The 23,667-nt window shown below is 52.7% G+C and overlaps 1 protein-coding gene across 1 annotated transcript in view; it reads right to left on the bottom strand.

The window, feature by feature from the left end:
- The window catches only part of MGAT5B (alpha-1,6-mannosylglycoprotein 6-beta-N-acetylglucosaminyltransferase B), a gene marked incomplete at both ends in the record, with an annotated part of 67,297 nt that extends 44,110 nt beyond the window's left edge, over positions 1-23,187 (bottom strand). The window contains 3 exons of the mRNA XM_080922640.1: positions 10,734-10,881; positions 19,301-19,413; positions 23,120-23,187. Of these exons, the coding sequence (XP_080778766.1) occupies positions 10,734-10,881; positions 19,301-19,413; positions 23,120-23,187 (329 nt within the window). The remainder of the gene's footprint in view (positions 1-10,733; positions 10,882-19,300; positions 19,414-23,119) is intronic.
- Between the last annotated feature and the right edge of the window lie 480 nt (positions 23,188-23,667).

Raw genomic sequence — 23,667 nt, 5'->3', positions numbered from 1 at the left:
AGCTGCTCTTGAGACAGCTCCCGCTCTGCTGGCCTTATCTTCCTGTCAAGCGCAGCCCTGGGGCCTTCTCCAGGAAGCCACTTGCTTTCGATACTTAAACTCCACTTGCTTTGATTTGATTCTCACCTCGCCTTCTGGCTTCACAGTTTTGCACGTGTGTGTGTGTGTGTGTGTGTGTGTGTGTGTGTGTGTGTGTGTGCATGCTCGAGCTCGTGCACAGAGAGAAACAGAGAGAGAAAGACAGAGAGAGACATACACACACAAATACAGACACAAACATATATACACACATACACAGACACACACACACACATAAACACAGACACACAAACAGACACAGACACACAGACACAAAGAAAGATACACAAGCACAGACAGTCACATACATACAGACAGAGACATACACACACACACACAGATACATATCCACACATGCACAGACACATACAGAGATGGGTATACACACATAAACACACAAACACATAGAACGGAAACAAATACACAGCTAGACAAAGACATACACAGATGTATACACATACACACATACATACTGACACAATCACACACACACACACACAGTGTTGCTTTTGCTGCTTCAGCCCTGCTTATTCCTGTTCGAGAACTTGGTCTGCATGGACACCCAGCATGGAAAATGTATTAAGGGTCTTTTCAACCTATGCCCCACCTCGGCATGCAGACCTTACCTCTCACAGGTTGGGTGAACTGCCTACCAGAGAAGTAGTGGCCCTGGGTAGCAAAAATGCTGTGTCAGGACCACCATCCTCTCTTCCCTTCATCCAATAAGGAGCACAGATAGTAACTGAACTAAAAGATTCCGAAGGCAGACTGGGCCCGTCTTCCACACCAACCAGGGACAGGACAGCATCCCTGTCGGGTGAATGCTCTTTTCCCCTCCCAAATTCTGGGATTACAGGCATACACCACCATGCCTGGTTCATGTGATGCTGGAAACTGACCCAGAGCTGAAGTGACTGTAAGAAGTGGCCCAGGACAAGGCTGAGATGTGGGGAGCTTCCATGTCTACCAGGTCTATCTGCTGACACACTGGGCTGCCAACACCATGCTGAGGACTCCTGCCAGGATTGGGGGTTCACAGGGTTGGAAAGGGCTAAGCAACCCACACAGGGATCAGCCAAGCGTTCTAGCAGTTGTAAAACTGAGTCCAGCTCACTGCCACAGAGCCACCTTCCCATAAGTATCTCTCCATCTGCCCTCCCGGAACCCCATCATCCCCCATGCTACAGGGCTTGCTTGAGCTCCCCAGCAGAGGTTGGAGTCCTCAAGAGCAGGATGGCTTTCATACAGAGACCAACCCTGCCAGAATGGTTGGGTTGACAGAGACACATCACTGGAGGCTAAGTAGCACCAAGTTCTTCAAACTCACGTTCGTCAATAACCTTGGAATGCATATGGGAATAGGGTCTTTGAGCTTAAGGAAGATGGGGTCTTGTTGGATTAGGGGTAACACTAAATCCAATAACCGGGTCCTCGTTAAGAGGCCACACAGACAAGGTACAGGGATGCTGTCCTCCAGGAATGTCGTGGCATCATCCTGAGCCACTGAGACCTGTACCCAGCACCAGACTTAGAAATATTAGACTTAGGAAATGTCCTTCAACATTTCCTCCTAAGAGAGGCTAACTCAGACCCTCACCCAAGACCCTAGCCTTTCACTTGCTTCTGACCATCCCAGTCGGCCATGGCCTTGAGGGTGGGGATGGGGAAGGTTAGGGACTCCAGAGATATAGTTTTTCTGTGCTGCCACCATGGGCTTCTTCAACGAAGCAGCTGCCAGAGTCACCCTTGTCCTCCCAAACGTCACTCCATGCTGGAGGTGGACAAACTTACAAGCTCTGCGGGTGCTCGATCTATTCAACAGGTGTTCCTGCGTGTGTCTCGGCAAAAGCCAAGGGACAAGTCGGCACTAAAAGGATGCAGGCCACAGAATGCCAAGGTCAGCTCTGTCTTGCTGTGACACCCTGGTTTCAGACATCAGCCCCAGAACTGGGAGGAGCTACATGTGAAATGACAGTTGTTTTCTGCCACTTGACCTGTAGCTACCCTACAACATACACCACCGAGCATCTGCTGAACAAAGAAAGCTGTTTTCGCTCCTTCAGCGAGCCGGGCTCTGGCGGTTGACAAGTTCTTTCCAGTGGATTCCTCTGACTAAACTCAAGCGTCGTCCTATGGCCACGGTGGCTCTCGCTTGGGGACAGAAGAATCAGCTGACCCTCAAGCCTCGACACATTATTTAGATTATTGGGAACAGTGAAGCAGAGAGCCAAAGGGACTATGGGTAAAACCTGGCTTCCCCTTGCAGCAGCGTGACCCTGGGGGCAGGGGGTTGGGTTACATAACCCCTGTAAACTCAGGAACAAAAGCAAAGTACCTCTGGGAATTCAAGCTCACGCAGAATGGCAAACCTTCTGTATAGACTAGGTACTTACTAAGGATCGAACCTGTGGCCTCGCACACGGTAGGCAAGTGCTCTACCACTGTACCAACCTCCCCAGCCCTCTAGACATGCTTTCTCTCCCTAATTAATCAGACACCCTGTCCCTCAGAGGAAGTAATGAAGGTTCGGCCACAGAGAAAAACACTGAACTTTTTTGGAGGATTCAGCAACTCTCCTACAATAAGCATTTTTCCCCCATAAAACATATCGCCAGCAAGGGCTTTAAATAGTGCCGTGGCGTCTGTCGGACTTAACAAGCTCCAGTCATTCCAAACAAAATCACTTGGCATCACTATTATTAAGCCGGACTTAACATTCACACGGCGCTTCCTATTTCCAAATAATATATGATTACGTTTCCCCATGCTGAGGTACTTTTCCATAAATGGCACGGAAGCAGGGTCTGATGCCTCCGAGCCCAGATTTGTGACTTAGGAAACACCTGAGTTGAAAAGAGAAGAAGGGGCTGATAGAGGGGTTTGCCTCATGTGCACAAGCCCTGGGTTTGATCCCCCACATACACTGGGCACAGGGGCATGCTGTAACCCTAACACTTAGGAGGTGGAGGCAGGAGGATCAGAAGTTCAGAGTTGGGGACTGGAGAGATGGCTCAGTGGTTAAGAGCACTGGCTGCTCTTCCAGAGGTCCTGAGTTCAAATCCCAGCAACTACATGGTGGCTCACAACCATTTTTAAGGGGATCTGATGCCCTCTTCAGGCAGACAAATATATGTGCAGCAGAGTGCTCATACATTAAATAAATACAATTTTTTTAAAGGTTCAAAGTCATCCTCAGCTATATATAGTTGGAGGCTGGGATGAATGGGACAGAGATGAACGGACAGACAGACAGACAGACAGACAGAACTTCTCAGCCCTGCAAGCACAAAGTAGATTTGAGACAGGCAGGAATGCACCGAGTCACTCAGCAGAGGTCACACGCAGTCAAGCCAGGGCTGAAGAAAAGGCTAGCTGGCAAAAGCCAAAACTGTTCTAAAGAGTTTCCTTGGAAACAACCCCATTGTCCCCACCCGGTCACCAGCAGGACTTCCTCCAGCTGGAGCAGTGGCCCTGAGCCCTTTGATCCTGACAGTAGCAGAAAGAAACAGAACCAGTTGTAAACCAGGACCAGCCTGGATGGTGGGGGTGGGGAGACAACAAATGTGGCGGTTACTCCCTTGCCCTGGCGCTCCTGTACAGGCAAACAGGTCAGCTCAGCCCCTTCAGCTCTGTGATGAGGAGTAGCCCTAGCTCTATTTGAGCTCCTGTCTCTCCTCTGTAGCCTGGAAATTGCCAGGCTGTTGGTGAAGAGGGAGGTCTGCCAGTGTTCTGTGAGGGTGACTTTGCCCATGGTCACCCAACATCACCCTCAGCGTTACCAGTCCATGAGTCCACAACATGCTACTGAGACTCAGGGTCCTGAATGGAAAACGCCCCTGACACACCAAGATTGATCAGTAGGCCAAACTTGTTATAGAGCTCCCCCTGTGGGTACTGTGACCCCAAGAGGCTGCTCAGGGCCCAAAGTCCTAGGACAGGTCCCCCCCAAAAAAATCTGCTGGCTGACCCTTTATTTTATAGCTCGGGACTTGGAAACGTCCCACCTCTGATAATGGGACTTTCTGAGTTCACACATCAGGCTGGGGACGGGGGACGTCGGGAGGATGGTGCCCTGAATCAGCCATGGCTGCTTTTCTCTGCACTTACCAGACACAGAACGGCTGCACCTTCCTCTGTTCCTACATCCCAGTCCCTACGCTGAACAACCAGGCCTCACTCAGGAAGCAGAGAAAGCTGGCATAGGCTGACAGCAGCCTCCCCAGAGCTTACTGCTCTAGGGTACCCCAGCAGATAAGTACATCACAGGTCTGTCATGCTAGGTGCTCTGGTGATCCCCAGTCCGGGGTATAGACTGTTCTAAACAACTTCCAGAACCAAGCAGGGAATTCTGACGTCTGCAGCCCCCAGACCACCCTCAACCCCTTCCAGGCCTGTCCCCAACAAGGCCCTACGAGGTACGGCCCTACGAGGTCATCAATTCCAGGCCAGTCCCCTTACCCCAGAGGTGGCACACTAGGCCGCCTGAAGAGGGAGGTTTAATTTCAAGTGGCTCTGTGATTTACGAGGGTTACATTCAATTAACAGGAGCATCGATTTCCCTGCAGCTGGCCAGCAAGCTCACTGGAAATCATTGTATCATGAAACGAAGTGCTTTCAAAACACAGAGACCTCCGTATCTAGGTGCCTGCAGAATTCTTCAGCGACACACACACACACACATACAAACACAAGCCATGGGAAATATGCTCTGTGCTTCCCTGCATCTCACACACTGTATAGGACATGTGAGGCCCCCTGTAGTATGACCTTTTTTCCTCTTGTCTCTACCCACCCCAGCCTCAGCCTCTCTTGAGGTGAGTCTGGAGGTTGCAAACAGATGATGTGAGACTGACCCGTCCCTTTCTCAGTGGGAGGAGAAAGGACAATTCACCTCGAAGCCTAAAATGAGCTCATCAAGTTGACAGGCTCTAGAGTCACCTAGGAGACAAGCTTGTAGGCGTGTCTCCTACATAGAGGGAGTTTTTAGACTGGGTTAACTGAGGTGGAAGACCCACCCAGTCAATCGCACGGGCCGGGGTCCTCACTGAATAAAAACGAGAAAGCATGCTGAACACGAATCTTCTCACTGCTGCCTGACCGTGGACTCAACATGGCCAGCAGCCTTATCCCGAGGCCACGCCTTCTCCTTGATGGACAGTGCCCTCCAACTCTGAGCCACATGGGCCCTTCCTTCCTTAAATTGCTTTTGTTGGGTACTTTGCCTCAGCAGTGAGAAACAATGTAACTGTGTTGGCCACAGTCAGGTTCTGCTCTGCAGACTTCCGGCCTCAGCTCGGACTAAAAGACACAGCAAAAGGACCCAGAGGTGCCTGGAACTCCTGGCCCAACACCCCCTTCCCCCAGGCTGCCCACTGGCCCCAGGGCCTTGGTCACCTGGCCCTTCCCTGGCTTTGGCTCCTTGCAGGTTACCTTGAACTTGCCCTGTCTTGACCCTGACCCACTGAGGGTCTGTTCCTCAGCTGGTCTGACTGGTCGCTGACATCACCATTATCTCAAGTCCCTTCCTGCCAGCCTGACCCCTCCCCAGCCCTAAAGAAGACCAGCTTTGGGTGGCTTACCAAAATGTCTCCCTGAGGGCTGGAGAGTTGGCTCAGGGGTTAAGAGCACTGTCTGCTCTTCCAAAGGTCCTGAGTTCAATTCCCAGCAACCACATGGTGGCTCACAACCATCTGTAATGGGATCAAAATGTCTCCCTGTGAGTGAGCCTTGTGTCAAACACAGAGCCTCGCCCAGCACAGGACTTGTGAAGAAGGGGTTGCAAAGTTAAGGTTGAAACATGCCCACCTTGCACTAATACAGAGACCCCTGGAGGCCAGCCTCCCTATGGCTACAGTTCCTAAACCCCAACCCCCACATAGCCACCAACACAGTTGGGAGGGTGAAGCTTTATTTTCCCAAAAGGAGAATGTGGCTGTATCTTTTTCCTGCACTTTAAGCAAATTCTCCACACTTATGCTATGGCCCTATTTATAACCACAGTTTCCCATTTTGACACTCACACCCTAGCACTAAGGGCTGGGCACAGTGGCACACACCTGTAACCCTTAAAACTGTCCTGTCCATGTGCCAAGCAGGTAGCCCCTTCTCATAGGGTCATCTGAGGTGCGTAGACACCACACCCACGGGCCTGGGCCAGGGCCTGGAGCCGCTGTCTGCAATTATCCCCCATCCAGTCCCTCACTGCTTCTTGGGTACCCTTCCCCCGCTCTGCAGTCCCCAACCCGGACTTCCAGACCCGGGGAACAGTCTAGAGAAAGATGTACTTGAAGGCGGCCAGTCGCCAACTTCAGAGCCGTCGCCGCTGCTGAAACGCCTGATGGGAAATTCAAAAGATCGGAGTGATTTGGCTCTGGGATGCATAAGACAGTGGTGTTTGCCTCAAAGCTGCCTTCCTAATTATGTTTTCCTAGGCTAAAATAGCAAATTCGCTTTCCCCAAGGACACACCAGCCGGCCGCGGAAAGCAAGACTCTAAGAAGCTTCCAGAAGGGCAGGAAGAGGGCAGGCAGCCCCAGGTAATTCTGGGAGGGCTTCTGCAGGGCGCCCCCTGTAGCTCTGTCTGGTTAATCACGGTTGACCCCAGGTGGCCGGGCTGGGATGGGGCTGGTGGACATGAACACAGACTCCCATGACCCCTGGCGCACCCCCACCTCTTTCCCTGGGTCCCGAAGCCGCGGTGCCCCTGCAATTTATAGCACCGCCTATGGAGTTTGATGGGATCCGCGGCTCATGATGGATGGCTGCTATTTCCCCGAGATAGAACTTGGATGTGGCTCACGCTCCCCCACCCGCAGGGCTCCCTCCTTCCCCAGGAGCAGATGAAGGGCAAGGAGTGGAGGGAGGGGCAGGGCAGCTCTGGAATGGACTGTTGACTGCGCAGCTCATCGGGGACTGTGGGTGAGGGGTCTGTCCCCGGATAATCACACCTGTGGCCTGGGGACCCACAAAAGGTGATGGAGTCCACACAGAAGAGAAAACTGCCTCATGTTGTGGAGCCCAAAGGAAGCCAGGCCCCTTAGCCCCCTTGCCTTCTCCTTCCCAGCAGCCCCTCTGCTTCTGCCTTTGCCAATGAATAATCCATTTTCTTACACAGCAGTCAGAGATATATTTTTAAATAAATCCACCCAACCCTGAATCTCAGCACACACACACACACACACACACACACACACAAAATTAAATTTAAATTTGAAAATCTAGGCTGGTGAGATGGCTCAGCAGGCAAAGATGCCTGCCTCTAGCCCTGACAGCCTGAGTTGGATCCCTGGACCTCGTGGATGGAAGGAGAGAACTGATTTCCACAGTTGTCCTCTGACTCCACACATGCCATGAGACCTGTACACACACACACACACATTAAAAATAAAATTTAAAAGAGAAAGAATAAGTAAAGCCAGCAGGACCTGGTGGTGCAGACCCAAAATCTTCACACTCAGAGGTAGAGACAGAAGGCTCAGAACTGGGGCTGGGGAGATTGCTCAGTGGTTAGAGCACGGACAGCTCTTCCAGAGATCCTGAGTTCAAATCCCAGCAACCACCTGGTGGCTCACAACCATCTGTAATGGGATCTGATGCCTTCTTCTGGTGTGTCTGAAGACAGTGTAGTCACATGCATAAAATATTTAAATCTTTTTTAAAAGATTTATTTATTATATATAAATGCACTGTAGCTGTCTTCAGACATAACACCCAAACTGTGGGCTGGGGGTGGCTCAGTGGAGAAAGGTCTTACAGCACAACCATGGGGCCCAGCATTGGGTCCCCAGGACCTCTGTAGACCCTGCAGGTGTGGCGATCACCTGTAATGCCAGCACAGGGGAGGCAGAGACAGGTCCCCGAGGCGAGCAGTCTAGACAGACTAGTGGAACTGATGAGCTCGAGGTTGAGCAAGAGGCCCCACCCCAATAAATAAAGCAGAAAGCAATCAAGAGTGGCACTCCGGGTCCTCCGAACGCTCCCATAAACCCATGCAGCCGTGCACGTGTGTGCACCTGTACACACACAAGCGAACGTCAAAACACAAAGTTTAAATATGTAAATAAATAAACAAGTAAACTGAACAGCGACTCGTGGAGCCGAGAACAGCGTCTGTAGCTGGCACAGCCCACGTGACCTGCTCCTGTTGGCCTTTCTCTCACTCACCACTCTCTCTGTCTTATCAGCCTCCATATGGTCTCTCCGCTTGAACACACCAACCCCAGGGCCTTTGCACTGACTGTTCTCCTTACCTCTGCCCCCTACTCCTGGCTTCACGTCACTGGCTTCCACACCAACTGTGTGAAGAACACCTCCCCTACTCGTCCACCGGACAGTCCTTGGGAGCCTGTCCCAGTGTCGGAAGTGACCTCATGTTCTCCCTCTTATGGGATACTACTGGCCTCTCCACACAGAGAGGCTCATCTACTTGGCCCTTTCTTCTGCTCTTGGTAACCCCCACACCCAGGTTTCTCCCTTGTTCTGTTTGATGCTGGACCCTAAGTGGCGTCAGCTCTAAGTAGGGAATCAGTACCAAGGAAGCAGAGCTCGCTGTAGTCGGGAAGAGGGAAGGGCTCCCTCTGTGAAATTGCTCTGAGGCAGGCACTGCAGAGGATGCCAGCTGAAGCCCTGGTCCCAGCACTGTAACATTGCTATGGATGTGAACCGGAGCCCAGGGGTCAGAGTGGCTCAGGCAGCACAGCGCTTGCCCAACACACACAAGGTGTAGTGCGCATGTCTATAATCTCATCGCTTGGAGTACAGGTAGAAGGATCTTAGAAGTTCAGGGTCATCCTCGACTACAGAGTGAGTTTGAGGTTAGCCTGGGCTACATAAGACTATGTCTTTTAAAAAAAAGAAGAAGAAGAAAGAAAGAAAAGAAAGGAAGGAAGGAACAGAAAAGAAGGCAGAGTGCAAACTAACAAAGGGTTTTCTTTCCTGGTTTCTAACTCACAAAGATGAAAAGTCCCACAGAGGATGAAGGTGACTCCGTGGGTAAGAGAACTTGCTTCCAAGCCTAATGTCTGGAGCTAGACCCCAGGACCCACATGGTGGAAAGGAGAGAACTGATTCCCACAAGCTGTCCTCTGACGTCACATGTGTGTCATGGAATGCATTTGTGCACACACTCGATAAAATAAGTAAAATGTGGCTGCCAACAGGAGCTTGGCGGTCCTGAAGGTGAGCCACGGGCCAGGCCTAGTGCTGCCTAGTGCTGCCTAGTGCTGCCTAGTGCTGCCTAGTGGTACAACTTTGGCTGCTTCTGAACAACTGTGCCTCAGTTTCCCCCTCTGCAGAGATGAACACACCCTATACAGTGGTTGTGGATTGATGTGTGACTGTCCTAGAGGTGAGTCCATGAGACGGGTGTGAGATCAGCGTTGTGTAGTTAAATCCCCTTGACATGTGGCTGATGATCTCCATCTGGGTGCCCAGGGCGCTTGCTCAACTGGCCAGGCCCATGACCAGCAATCCAGAACAGGAAGCCAAATGGCAGGGAGCCCCATACCATCCCAAAGAAGCACACTGTGTCCCACTCCACTCCAGGGGATTCCACTAACAATCCCCCACCTCAGTACGTGGGTGGAAGCAGGAAAATTGTAAGTTCAAGGCCATCTGAGCCAGACAGCACATTAACATACACACACACAGACACACACACATGCACACACACTACCCACACACACATGCACACACACTACCCACACACACATGCACACACACTCATAAGCACACACACTACAGACACACATGCACAGACACACACAGGCACACATACACAGGCATTCACACACACACTCACATGTATACACACTGCACACACACGCACACAAACACATGCACATGAACACACTCACATGCACACACACACATGCACATGCACACACACACAGGCATACACACAGACACACACATGCACTGTACTCACATTCATGTACACACACACACACACACACAGAAGTGTGGGAGCAGGTGTGCACACTTACCTGCCTTTATCATGAGTATGGTAAGTGTGTGTAAAAGAACTTAGACAGGGGGAAACTTAGCGCTAGGTGTGAACTGCTTGCCTCCAGGGAGAAGCAGTTAAAGGGCCCTTCAGTTTTCACCTGAGGTACTTTATTTAATGAGGACAAAAGGCAGTCTACACAGAGAAAATGTTAATGGTTGTTGAGCCTGGGGTGGAGGAGCCTGCATTCCGGGTGTATTTTTACACCGTTTTATGGGGGGGGGGGACAGAGGTGGGGGAGGGGGGAGTGAGAGAGCACAAATGCTGGTATGTTCTGCAAAGCCAGGAGACCTCCTCTGCCTCCCTCCCTGTCTTGTTCCCTGGAGAGACGGGGTCTCTCACCAGATCCAGAGCAATGCTGAAGCCCCTGTGATCCCCCTGCTTCAGCCTCCCACAGTGGCAGCACACTGTACCCTGGTTTAGATGGGTGCTGGGACTTGAACTCAGGCCTTCTTGCTTGAACAAGTGTTTTCACACAGCGAGCCATCTCCCCAGCCCTGGTTGGTTTGTTTTGTATTTTTCTGTCTTAAGGTTTTTCTACTTTGCCAGAAAGGGGACTTTGGCTGAGCTCTAAAGGTGCATCTGAGGCTATGCTGGACCCCAGCACCCCAGGGGCACCCCCTAGCTCTGCGCCCTCCCCCGCCTCTCCTCACCTGTCGGCCGCCAAGTGTGCAACACTGGCAGTCCTGTGCAGCTCACTACTGTTCTCCAGCCTGGCCAGCATGTCCATGCGCTTCATCATCAGCTCCAGCAGGTCGCTCATCTTGCGAAGGGCGCCGCGGGACTCGGGGCCACCTGGCACTGTAGGCAGAATGTGAGTGTTGTCAGGGGCCACCCTGCTCTCCTCCCCACCTCCACCTCCCCAGGTCACCTCACGGAGGAGTGAGGCCGCGTCTCTCCTGCCCATTCACCCTTCCAGACAGGACCCTTTTCCGTTGCTGGCGGAAGAGACCAATCTGTTAGACGAACCCTGCTCCTTTCCCTGCTGACCCTCTGGGGGGATCCTGAGCATCAAGGGTCTGTGTGGGCCCGGAAGACCCCAGTAGAAGAAAGGGAGGCACAGAACCCCTGTGCCTTGCATCAGCCAGGAACCCCCAGTCGGGTTTCCATAGGCATGTCTTTGTCCACTGATAGGGTTCTCGAACCTTCTCTGTGCTTGCTTCCTGTGTGATTCTGATGCTGGACTCCCTGTGCACTGGGACCCCATATGCCGCTTGTCTCAGCCACGCCCAGGCTCGAAGCCCTGCGACCTCATCTCGATTCCTTGAACCTCTCTAGAAAACGATGGTGCTCTTGTCCTGAGCCGCAGGCCCCTGCACGGTGAATCGCTCCCCCCATTTGAGTTCCCCAACCCCGGTTGAGGAGACTCTGTGAAGAGGAAGCTAGAGAAAGTGAGGCACACGCACTAGGGTCCCAGAAACACCCAAGTTCCCCAGCATCTCCTTTCTGATCCCTCAGAGGTCAGCCACAGGTGCCCCGTGTGAGACCGTCCATGCCTAATGGCGAACCAGCTTGCTCCACCTTAGGCTGGAAAGCCACCTTAAGGTAAAAACAATCTATGATTATCCTCTCCTCCTTTATGATTAAACCTCTGTTTCCCAAGGATCGGGCTGTGCCCTACCTGTGACCTTAACGACAAATGGTTCTGTACCGCCTGTTCCAGGAATGATAATCATGTCTGTTTTAAAGAGTGTAATAACCATCCTGCAAGCCTACCTTTGTTTCAAAAGGTTATTTTGACCACCTCTGACTACCTTATGATGACTTCCCATTGTTGTGGCTGCCTGGCAACCATGTCTGTTTCAGGACGCTGTTAGGACTAACTCCCATGCTTGTGTTCTGTTCCTGTGACCCCGCCTGCTTTGCCCTCCAAGTCTCTCATCCCTGCCCCTGAGCTTTAGATATCTTGTCTTCCTCACATCCATTACTGACTTCTAGAACCCCGCCTTAGGGAGAGGCAGTCCATGAACATACACACACACACACACACACACACACACACACACACACACACACAGCTTATGTTAACTAACTGCTTGCTTTAATTCATTTCTTCATAATTTGGGTCAGTGGTCTTTCTCCTCCTGTCTTTGGGATCAACACTTGTCTTTCCAATTCAGTGTCGATTAACACTCTAGACAGTCACACAGGCCCCAACTGCTCTGCTCTGGGCGTGAATGTGACCTGTTCCACTCCCTCCAAACTTCTAGAGTTCAGTTCTCAACCGATGAATGGAGTCCAGCAAGACGCTAGCTACAGGCTTCCAGAATACCGACTTGGCCAAGGGCTATCAACTCTCGGGCTCAAGAGAGTCCATTATGGAAATGAGGAAGAGGTGGGATGGAGAGAGCTCACTGGCATCCTGCACTACCTCAGCCTGGTCATCAGGGTGTGGGGCAATCCTGGGTCATCCCACCTTGGATACTGTGGCAACTACTGTCCGTCAGTTACTGGGCGCTGGCTGTGTTCGGACATCTTCCATCTGCCCCAGGTGTTGACTGCTGCAAGTCTGGCCTATGTGTAAGAAAATGCAGAGAGCCGAAGCAATGGCTTCTCAGAAAGAAGGTACCAGAATGCCCTCTGCAGCCTCCAGGGGAAAGTGGAGGAGACACGTGGGGTCTCACCTGCTTCTGTTACCAAACCCTTTACGGGCAGAGGGGAAGCCAACCTTCCGCTCTTGGTTTCAATGTCCTTACACAAGAGAAGACTATCATGGTCTGCCTGTAGCCCAGCATCCCGCCCAGACAGCAAGAGCCACTGAGGCGAGAGAGGCAGAGGAGGGAGACGGAAGAGAGACAGGCCGATGGGGATGAGCCAGCAGAGGAAGGGGGACAGTGTGGCCTATGTCACAAGAGCTATTTCAGGACTAGCGTTCACACCCCCCCATCATTATTCTACCTGATCCACATGACCCAAGGCCCCTCTGGCTGGGCTCCACCACCAGCAGAGCCTGAACTCAAAGAGGGGTCACGGGAGCCAGGAGGGATCTCTCACAGTCTCTCCTGCGGACTAGTGAGCAGCCAGGTATCTGCTGCTAAAAATCCCCCCAAGAGGGAGACTGAAACAATATCAGCCCTGTCTTAAGGACCCAATCACAGACTGAGGCACAATTCCAGAAATTTCACTATGGGGACGGGGATAGGGGAGGACCAATCGGTTTGCTGGTCTTCCTTATAGAGGACAGGTGAGGGATTACCAACAGGAATGTAGGTGACGCCCCCCCACACACACACATAGGACACTCCTAAAAAACTTGTGCCTGTCAGGGATGAGGACTTCCCAGAACTGCACAGCCACAGCCCCCTTTGTCTCTCCCCCCATCTACTCTAGTTCCTCCCCAGGGCAGAACTGTACGCTACAGGAGGTAGGGAGAGGCTGGGTACTCAGGTAAGGGTCTCATGACCTTCCTCTCTCCTCCATAAGGATGAAACCAGACAACAAGCCCGGATAGGGTGATCCCTTTTGCAAGGTGACACAGCTGAACTTCCCAAGATGATGGTTGCTTGGCTCAGAGGACAGTGACTCAAAACCGCATCAGAGCCTGAGGAACTGTGTCCTTTGGAGATGTGTTTCTACCTCTGATGGAAAACCAGCAGAAAGAGAAGGAACAAGAGAGAGGGAACAGAGGATGAGGGGGAAAGGAAATGAAGATGTTTTAGGAGTCACATGGGATAAGAGAGATGGGTTGGGGTGGGGCAAAGGGGGGAAGGAAGAGAAGGAGGGAAGGAGAGGATAAAAGGAAGGGGGAGGAAGGGAGGGAAGGAGAGAGGATGTGATTTCTATCCCCCCACACACAGTCCCTCAGTTAGAGAAACAGCAAAAGGTCTCCCCATTCCAAGAAGGTGACCTTGTTCTGATTTTTTTTTCTTGTGGCGTTAAGAGACTGAGCTACATCCTGAGTCCCTGAAGCCTCAGTAAATCAACCTTGCCACGCCTGCTGCTGTGCCAATCCGGTGTCATTCAGATGCAATCTGTGAGTTGGTCAGATGGTAGCTCCAACAGGACAGAGGCTCACAGAGCCCAGGGCAGCTGTCACTCAAACATGTCCCCACCTGGACTGTGCGTATCCTCTAAACCAAGTAGCACTTGGCACACCAGGGAGAAAGAGGCAGGGCCATCTTCTCCAACTCATGTGAGAACAGACAATGCAAGTTTTGTCCTGGATACAGCCCTGCGAACCCCCAGGGTACCATGTGAATTGTAGATATCTGCAGGGGGTTGCCTTGTGCAGTGCACAGTCTTCGCAGCCTTCCTGGGCTGGGCTGGTGAGCCACAGTTCAGAGATACACCTATGGGAGTCTTTTCTCCAAAGGATCAGGGTGAAAAAAAAAAAAAAAAAAAAAGAAATCACCCTAGAACTAGCTTAGCTGTGCGCAGGTCAGAGCACCTTCCCCGCTCCCTGTGCCCGGTTTGCAGTTCAGTAGCAGCACGTCCCTGCCTTGATGTCCCTGGTGGTGCTTCCTGGAGGAGTCACCAGCTCCTCGGTCCGGTCCAGCCCAGGCTTCCTAGCCCCTCGTCATTGTTCTCACCTCCCATCACAGGCCACATCATATCCCCGGGGTCCCCGGGAGACCAAGCCAGAAGCTTCGTAGAGTCTGAGGAGTAAGACAGGGGCCTGGCCCAGGCTTCAGTAAAATTCAAAGTGTTAACTCCAGCCTGTTCTGCCATTGACCCCATGGGAGCAGTTCACTTTCTTCTCTTGGCCTCAGTTTCCCCTTGGGTAAAATGAGGAGCAGGTTCTGGAGTTGTTGGGTTTTGTGATTTTTATTTTATCCTCTCATCTCTTCCCTACTTCTTGTTAAATTGGGATCACAGGAAATGAAGAGCAGGGGGAGAGGAGAGAAGGAAATAGAAAGGAAGAAAAAACAGATGGCTCCCCTAAAACTAGGAAAGGGGGAGTGGGTTGAGCCCCAGGCTGGCATCGGAACCTATCAAGGAGCATGTTGCCTTGCTCCCCTGGCCCAGGGGTGAGCTTGGGCACAGCAGGTCCTCCAAGCAGAGAGTGGTAAATGACTGCTTATTCACGGGAAGACAATTCCTGGCACAGCCTCCAAGACCGGAGGAAGGAAGTCTAGAGACAGAGTAGACGGCCTAAGAAAGACACAGGGAGAATCTGATGCAGGGACAACTCTGTGTGGGGTGTGTGTGTGTGTGTGTATGTGTGTGTGGTGTCTGTATGGTATGTGATGTGTGTGGTGTGTATGTGTGTGTGTGTGTGGTGTGTGTGTGGTGTGTATGTGTGTGTTTGTGTGGTGTGTGTGTGGTGTGTATGGTGTGGTGTGTGTGTGGTGTGTATGTGGGGTGTGTGTGTGGTGTGCTGTGTATGTGTGGTGTGGTGTATGTGTGTGTGTGTGTGATATGTGATGTGTGTGGTATATGTGTGTTTCTTCCTGCTACCAATGGAGGAGTTTGAATCTGTCTGCTGCACCTGACAGTGGTCTCAAGCCCCTGTCCCATGGCTCCCACATTTTTGTTCCTATGTGGCTGGCCACACACACAGGCTTTTTGGACAAAAGACTTTATGAGAATGGGGTGTCCTCCCTGCAAGTCAAGGGCAGAGAGATAGAGGAGTCAGGAGAAGAGACAGAAGCTGCTTCCTTTGCTGAAGGAAGAAATCAGAGGGAGATGACCAGGGAAATATAGGTCACCCCACACTCGAGTCTCTGAAGACATCTGGGGGTGGAGGCCATTCTTCACAGCAGGAATTAATAAGGTTTTCTTGTGGAATTTTTTTTGTCAGCGGGAGGTGTGACCCCAAAACTGGACAACTTAGGGACATGCAAGTGGCCATTGCCTGGGTTTCATTATGGCTTTAATTGAGGGGGCAGACCCAGTTCACATGGTTTTTGAGGTACCCTCCTGTTCCCAAACCAAGAAAGATTTCTCAGGGGCTCAGAAGTGCCTCCCTCCCTGAGGCGTCACTCCTCCCCACCCTGCCAGAGAAGCTCTTTTTAAAATTTTTTGCTTTGGAAGTACCTAAGGATAAAGCCAGACATAGGTACCAAAGAGGGGAGAGGGCCAGGAGCTAGGCCCTCCCCAAGTGACTCACACTCAGACGCTACTACTGGCCTCAGGACTCTCAGCAAATCAAGCTGACATATCTCCCCTCCCCCGCAAGTCACTTCTGGTTCTTGGCATATACTGAACTGAAATGTACTTACGATGAGGTCCCGGCGTAAGACTGGGAGCTAACATGTGCTCCTCACTCATTTCCATATAAATGAAGAAGGCTGGGATGCAGCAGATATGAATGGACCCCACATTTAGAGAGGGGTGTTTTATTACCACCTGAGGCCAGCTAGTCTGTCTCCTCCCCAGACACCCTCTCTGTGGCTGTTTCTCCTGTATCTCATTCCCCCAGCCCTACCCTTCACTTTGATCAAGGCTCACCCACTGGAGAAGAGAGCCCTCCCTGGATCTTGCTGAGGAGGCTGGGACCGGGTGTCTGGACAGCTGGGAAAATGAGTGCATTTCAGTCCCTGTGCAGGGTAGATGCTGCAGACCCAGCTGAGGCAGAAGAACTGTGGGCTGCAGAGACCAGGGCAGGCCCTAGCAGGCCAAAGGGTTTTTTCCTCTACCTGTTTTCCCTCTTCCCCAAAAGGCCAGTCTCCAAGAGACATCACAGAACCTGGAGCATCCATCCTCCAGTCTCCGGCCTGGGGCTGGGGTGGTCCAGCAGAACTGGGACACAATGATCACCTCAGGGCAGACGCAGAGCAGGCGAGCCAGTATTTGCCTACTGCTGGGCAACCTGCTCCCACCGGCCTGCTCAGGTCTGACTCCAGAAGGAACAAGCAAGGACCTGGTTAGGAGGAACTAGGCTTGGCCTTGCTGAGTAGAACTTCCAAAGGCTCTCCCCTCCCAACTCAGAGTCCCACCTTTGCCAGGTGATTCCTGTTCAGGAGCTTTTGTCTAAAATCTCAGACGGTCTGTCGCTGTGTCCCCAAACTAGAGCACTTTCTCCTGAAGAATAAACTGGCCCGGAGAAGCTGCCTCCCAGTCACACCAGTGATGTCAGAGACTGTAGAGACTGGAAGGAAGCATGATGAGAGGTCTGGAAACTGGCCATGTGGCTCCTGGTCAAGCTGCATGGACTGGGGATGTGCTCTGTATCTTAAACTTCAGTTCTAAAATACTAAGCACCGCGGCTGGAGAGGTGGCTCAGAGGTTAAGAGCACTGACTGCTCTTCCAAAGGTCCTGAGTTCAATTCCCAGCACCCACATGGTGGCCACAGACATCTGTAATGGGATTCCATTGTCTCTTCTGGTGTGTCTGAGGATAGCTACAGTGTATTCACATACATTAAATAAATAAATAGATAGATAATATTTAATTATATTAAACAAGTAAATAAATAGATAAAGTTAAGCACCTGCAGGCACACATGCACACACCTCTAAGTAACTACATCTATAACCTAGGGGGTTCCCTCCCTTCTATGGCACAAGATTTAGGTCTTGAACTAGACCCTCCCCAAAGCCAGACAGGGCAGGAGCCATGATGTGGGAATGCCCTTCAGAGGGATGGACACAATCTCCCTTCCTGAAATGTCTTTATTTTCACCCACCAGACTTCTGCACTTTCTGGAGGTCTAGGGTCTTGAAATCCATGCAGATATGACCAATGTTTAAGGGCATTCCCAACGAGCTCACATCCTCTGTGTCCTGAGCCCCCATATCTAACCCTGACATTTCCTTCACAACTGCCCCAATCCTTCTTTAACCTCAACCCAGAGCATCCCCTGTGTATAGACACACACACCCCATGGGTGGTCCTGCTCCCCTACCCCTCCTCCCTGCAGCAGCCTCCCTTCTCCCCTCCCCCCTACAGCAGCCTCCCTCCTCCCCTCCCCCTCTTCCCTACAGCAGCCTCCCTCCTCCCCTCCCCCTCCCCCCTACAGATACCTCCCTCCTCCCCTCCCCCTCCCCCTACAGACACCTCCCTCCTCCCCTACCCCTCCTCCCCAGAGCAGCCTCCCTGAATATACACTAAATGCACATGGAAGCTACACTCTGTGGTCGAAGCACAGGATCCCCTCCCCAAGTATTTTAACACAGGCTCAGGGCCACTCTGGAGAAGCAGTATCCTACCCCGTTTACCAGATGGGAACCCAAGGCTCAGATACTGAGGGGTCTCTGGAAGTCAGACAGTTATGCTAGGCTGGAATGGCCACTGGTGTATGAGCTGCTTCTGAGAACTTTTGCGAGTTTAAAGACGTGTGTGAAGCTTCGGAATGCACCGGAGGATGGCTACCAGATGGTACAGTAAGTGCCACTCAGAGCCCACTTGAGCAAACAACCTGTGTCGCTTGGGATCCCTAGGGTGCTCGTCACCAGGAGCCAAGGGCCAGGTAAGCTTAAGGACGTAACTTCCAAGACAGGCGGAAATCTCACAACACCAAATAGCGCCGGAAGCCTCACTTGCCTCAGTCTCCCCTCTGTGCCATGTTCCCCCTTCACACGACTGACTCAGAGAGGTCTCATGTCACAGCATGCAGGGCCTGGGCATTTGTCTGCTCCCGGTAATCCCGTAGAAGGGACAGGGCCCAGGATTTCTAGTTACTGTCAAGCTGTGTGACAGGGAGTCCAGCGCCGGTGGCTTCTGCACACCAGTTCATTCGATCTAGCATCAGAGAGGGTCTTCCTTCGCTCCCCTGCCCCTCTCCTTTTCTCTGTAACTTAAGAATTTGGCAACAGTCCACAGCTAGAAACTAGAGATACAGGTTCCAGCCTGTCTGGTCCCACACCACACCCAGCATCTCCATTCCACACCTAGCAAGCATCATGCGGTCCAAGGACAGAGAAGGACCAGGCGAGACCTACATCCCAGACGACAACCATGTGAGAGCCCTTTGCAAACCTGTCCCCTACCAGAGCCTTGCCCTGTGATAAACACACAACATGGGTCTCAAGGAGACAGGTGGTGAATCCAAAGACACCAACCCAGACACTCCAAGGAAAACGACACAGGAGCTCCTCTGACCCTTCAAGATCTCCCTTCTTTGCCTAAGAATTATGGTGGCATCTGAGAATCCAGAGTCCAGACAGCAGTACATCCACACACATTGCAAACTCAGCACCCCCTTTTCTTACACATTTATACGCTCAGAGGCCAAGGTACAAGAGAACCTGCTACATTTAGGGGCTATGATTGGAGGCTTCAACCCTTCCACTTGTGAATATTCGTATTTCTTGTTGGCTCTCCCTGCCCTCATGATACCTTCTGTGCGGATGGTGAAGGGTGAGTCCCCCAGGCGCCGGGCAGAGAACTGGCCTCCCAAAGATGTCATCAGGAAGCAGAGAGTAAAGAAGCCGATTCCCAGGACAAACAGCCTGCAGGGAGAGAGGAACAGGGTGGGTCAGCAGAACACACAGCAATCCAGTGTCCCGTTCCCACAAAAGGCACAAAAATGTTCTGAGCTTGAGCAAACCAGCTGGGCGAGGGAGTTGCAGGAGGCTCAGAAGTTCAAGGTCATCCTCAGCTACATAGCAAGTTCTAGCCCAGTTTGGACCAAATGAGATCTCAAGCCAACAAAGAATCAGCAAGCAAGAGAAGAGAGCTTGGGGATGCACAGAAGAAACAGGGGCGAGCGTGGGGTGAGCTCCCGGGCCCAGGAGGTTCCAGCTCAATGGGACAAAGAAATCGATCACATAAAAAATAATAAGAATTCAATTATAGGTAGAAATCTGAGCAAGGGCCAGCCTCAATATAGAGGTCAGCTCATCTGGAGCAACATGTCCCCAAACATGGGTGCATGGATCAGCCCTGACTCCCAAGAACCATTAGAAATGGATGTTCTGGGGCTCAATAATAGAGCATTTGCCTAGCATACATCAGAGCCTAGGTCCAGTCTCCAGCACAGGCAGTAATAAGAGAGATGGGAAGGGAGAGGGGACATTACAGGTCCTCCTTCCTAGATGAGATGCTGGTTCAGGACAGGACATCTGCTTTAACCAGCTCCCCCAATGACTCCGGTCCACACTAGCATGTGAAAAACACTGGTACAGACTGAACAGTGAGACCCACCTGGCTCCCATCAATCACCTGGGCACCCTTGGCACTGAGTACGCAGCCTCCACCGTCTGACATGAGCTCACTTTGTCCATGTCCTCATAGGGTTGCCACATGCCCCCATGACTCAGGAGATACGGTCTCAAGGCAGGGCCACATTCCCCCACGCCCCCCACTGTGCCCGTTCTCCTCGCAGATTTCTCCATCAGTCACACGCACCCTGACTTGTCAGCCTGCACCACCGAGGAGTAAGGACATCTTCCCACCCAGGCATGGCGTGTCACACAAGTGTGCCTGCAGTCATGCAGGGAGGTGGAGCGGGCCAAAACATGACATCATGCATTCTTTCAATACACAGTCATTATCTAAGAGGTGCCAGACACTCAAGTAACCTGAACCGACAGCTGAAGCCCAGGCTCAGAGTCCCTGCCCTAAGCTCAGCCAGACCCATGTGAGGCCCAGCGCTCCATGCTGGGCCCCAAACAAGACTGAGCTGGCTGCACAGCCCAGAGACAGGCCAGGGGCAGAGAAGGTTTTGAGACCCCTCATTCGTCAGAGGTCTTGATGAGCTGGCAGAGCCGAAAGGGGACCCTCTCTTACCCCCAGGTCAGGGTGAGGGACCCCACTTGGTATAGAACCAGGATAACCAAGCAGGGCCCCCAAAGTCACGCCAAGTGCTTCCACCTGTCCCATGTCACCAACCCTGCATGTTGGCTGACTTTCTGCAAGACGTGCTTTACATGTTTTAATCTTCATTATTTTAAACCGACAGAGTAGTGTTTAATTAAAATTTGGTCCATTAAGGAAAAGACATAATTGCCAAAGAGAAGAAGAAACAAAACGAATTTCGAGCCTGTATTTAAGGGAAGCAGATAGAGACTGAGTCAGTGAGGAAGAGGACCTAGATTCAGAGGTCCCAAAAGCTTCCTCAGGGACAGCCAAGCCTCTGATTGGTGGGGGGGTCTCTTGCTTCAGAGGGACCACACTGAACCCCTCTAAGCCCCAGTTGGGGTTCAGAGCACACTCAGGGAGAATCACTATTATCCTCTCTGCCTAAGGACAAAAAAAAAAAAAAAAAAAAAAAGAAAAGAAAGAAAGAAAGAAAGAAAGAAAAAGAAAAAGAAAAAGAAAAAGGAGGGAAACGTTCCGAGTTCCAGTCTCTCAACCCCCACCCTGTCTCTGCCATAGGATTGTATTTAGGGTTGGAGACACAGGTTGCTTGACAGGAAGAAGGTCTACACCCTCAGTCTGGACTTCGAGGCCCCAATACACCACCTTAGCATGTCTCTCTACTAGTTACCACACTTGGGGTTCAGGGCCCCCCACAAAGCAGCAGTTGGTCGTTTATAGTGGATACAATGGTCTCATCCACACAGGCAACATCTCAGGGGTACCTACAAAATAGAGGCCCTGCCGGGAGCTCTGCTAGAGACAGCATTCCCACACCTTCCTTGGGGATAAATGGTAAGGATGATGCAATCAGAGGGCTGCCCCTGGCCTCTAATCTAAAGTTCTGAGGGTAGCTGTGGGTTTCCGCCAGCCTAGACAAACCAGGAGGTGAAGTTGAAGGGTTGGAAGGGAGTTGTAACTGCTCTGGAATCCTGTCTTCTGGTACACAGAGGGAAACCCGGCTCAGGGCTGAGGGCGCTGTCCGTGGTGCTGGAGACCGCTGCCTACAATCACCTCACCAGGTCCGACTTCAGAAGCTGGGCTCCCAGAGGGTTACAAAGCTAACTTGGCATTTGAGACCAGCCAGAACCCTCTCAAGTTGCCCAACAGGGCAGGAATCCAGTACATCTCTGAAAGAGCCAGTCTTTCCCTGGGAACCTCAGGCCAGGGATTTCTGAGACATTCTAAAACCCTGCCCTCATTCCGCCGGCTCTATGGACCTTTGCATTCACACAGACAACCTGACTGCTGCTGTCCCCAGAGCCTGCCATCTCAGCCCCCACAGAACCGGCCCTGCATGCTGATGGCAAGTGCCAGGTGGGCCACATCTCTTCACTCCCAACCCAGCTGGGTACAGGAGATTGTCTGGAGTCACCAGGGGATCAACCCAGAGCCCGGGAAGAAAGCCGGGAAGAAAGCCAGCACCTGCCTTAAGGTTTATGACCAGATTCCACCTGTGGCCTAGTTCCGAGTCCCCCCCCCCACTATGGTGTCCACCTCTTCCTCTGTGTCTTCTGGGGCCCAGTTGCCAAATAAGGTAATACTCCAGACCCCCCTCACCTACCACCCTCTCCCCAGCCTGGCCTCGGGGCCTAGCTCTGCTGTAGTCTGGGAGAAGGAAGTGGGGTCCCTTCCTAGGACCAACAGGTCCTCGTGAGTCTTTCACAAACTGTATCCCTGCCTGGCCAGGACTGCCCACGGGAACGGAAGGGAGGGAGGTGTCCGTGTTTCATGCACCTGCTATGCCTGTCTAGCCTGTTGGAGGTCCGCGGCCGGAAGTGAATTCCCAGCAGAAGGGGTCCTTGCCCCAGTCAGACCCAGGTTTGTCCCCACCCCCAACCCCCCTCCCCGCCAGGAAGATGCAGAGTGAGATGCAGGGGGGCGGGTAGGAAGGGGGATGGACTAGGCAGAGATTGGGCGGGCGACCTAGGAGACAGGCGGGACACCAGGGGTGCTTCCTAGACACCCCACAGCAACTTCGCAGCTCAGATAGGACCTGCACGAGATGAAAAAGACCTTAAGGGGCAGGAAAGGGACTTGCTGGCTGGGGCCACTTCAGAGCCCAGCACCTTAATCTTGCTGTTTTCTGACCCCATGTTCACCTCTCTATGCCTGATATCCCAGTCTTGGTCAACTCAAGAAAGGTCCAGACCTGCACCCCCACACACACACACACATACACACATACATACCCCAACCCCATCCTAATTCCGTTTTCCCATCCCCATGGTCCTCATCCAGAATTGACTCAAGAGCCTCCTTTGCCACCCGAACTTGCACCCCCTGAGAGGACCGACCTCGCCCAGCTCCATCACGAGCCCCCTTGAGGAGGTCTTGACCTCCCTGCGCCAACTTTACCGAAAGGGTCTCAGGGTGACCAGGCATCTTCTGACCATTATCTTCCCATCGGGGTTGACTGTGATCATTGTTCAAACTTGTCTGGGCGAGAAGCCGTGGGCGAGGCCGGACGCACCGTCCTGGGCCCGGCTCTGGCCGCCTCGGGAACCGCGAAGCCGCTGCGGGCCGAAGCCGGGGGGTTGGGGGGTCGCGGCGCCGAGAGCGCGCGGGGTACGGTGGATTCGTCGCTCTGCAGCCCCGCGCGGGTGACTGCACGGCCTGGGCGCGCAGGGCAGGGGTTCGGCGAGAGCTCCGGGCCGAGCGGTCTCTGCGTCTCCTCCCTCCCCGCTTCACATTTTGGGGAAGGCGAGGCGGCGCGCCCCCAGGTCGCCGGCCGCGCGTCTGCCTGCTAGGCTCGCTGGCTGGGCGGGACGAAGCCGCGGCGCGCAGACGGGCTTCCCGCGGCGGGCGCCCTCATTCCCGGGGCCCGCGCCCTCGGAGCCGGCTAGAGGCGGCCCCAGGCCCGCACCCCGGCCCCCCGCACCTTCCGGCCGCGCCGCTCTGCAGCC

This window comes from Micromys minutus (genome assembly GCF_963924665.1).
Source record: "Micromys minutus genome assembly, chromosome: 10".
Lineage (NCBI taxonomy): Eukaryota > Metazoa > Chordata > Mammalia > Rodentia > Muridae > Micromys > Micromys minutus.
Note: the sequence above shows the minus strand (reverse complement) of the source record. Positions and strands in the feature narration are given on the sequence as shown.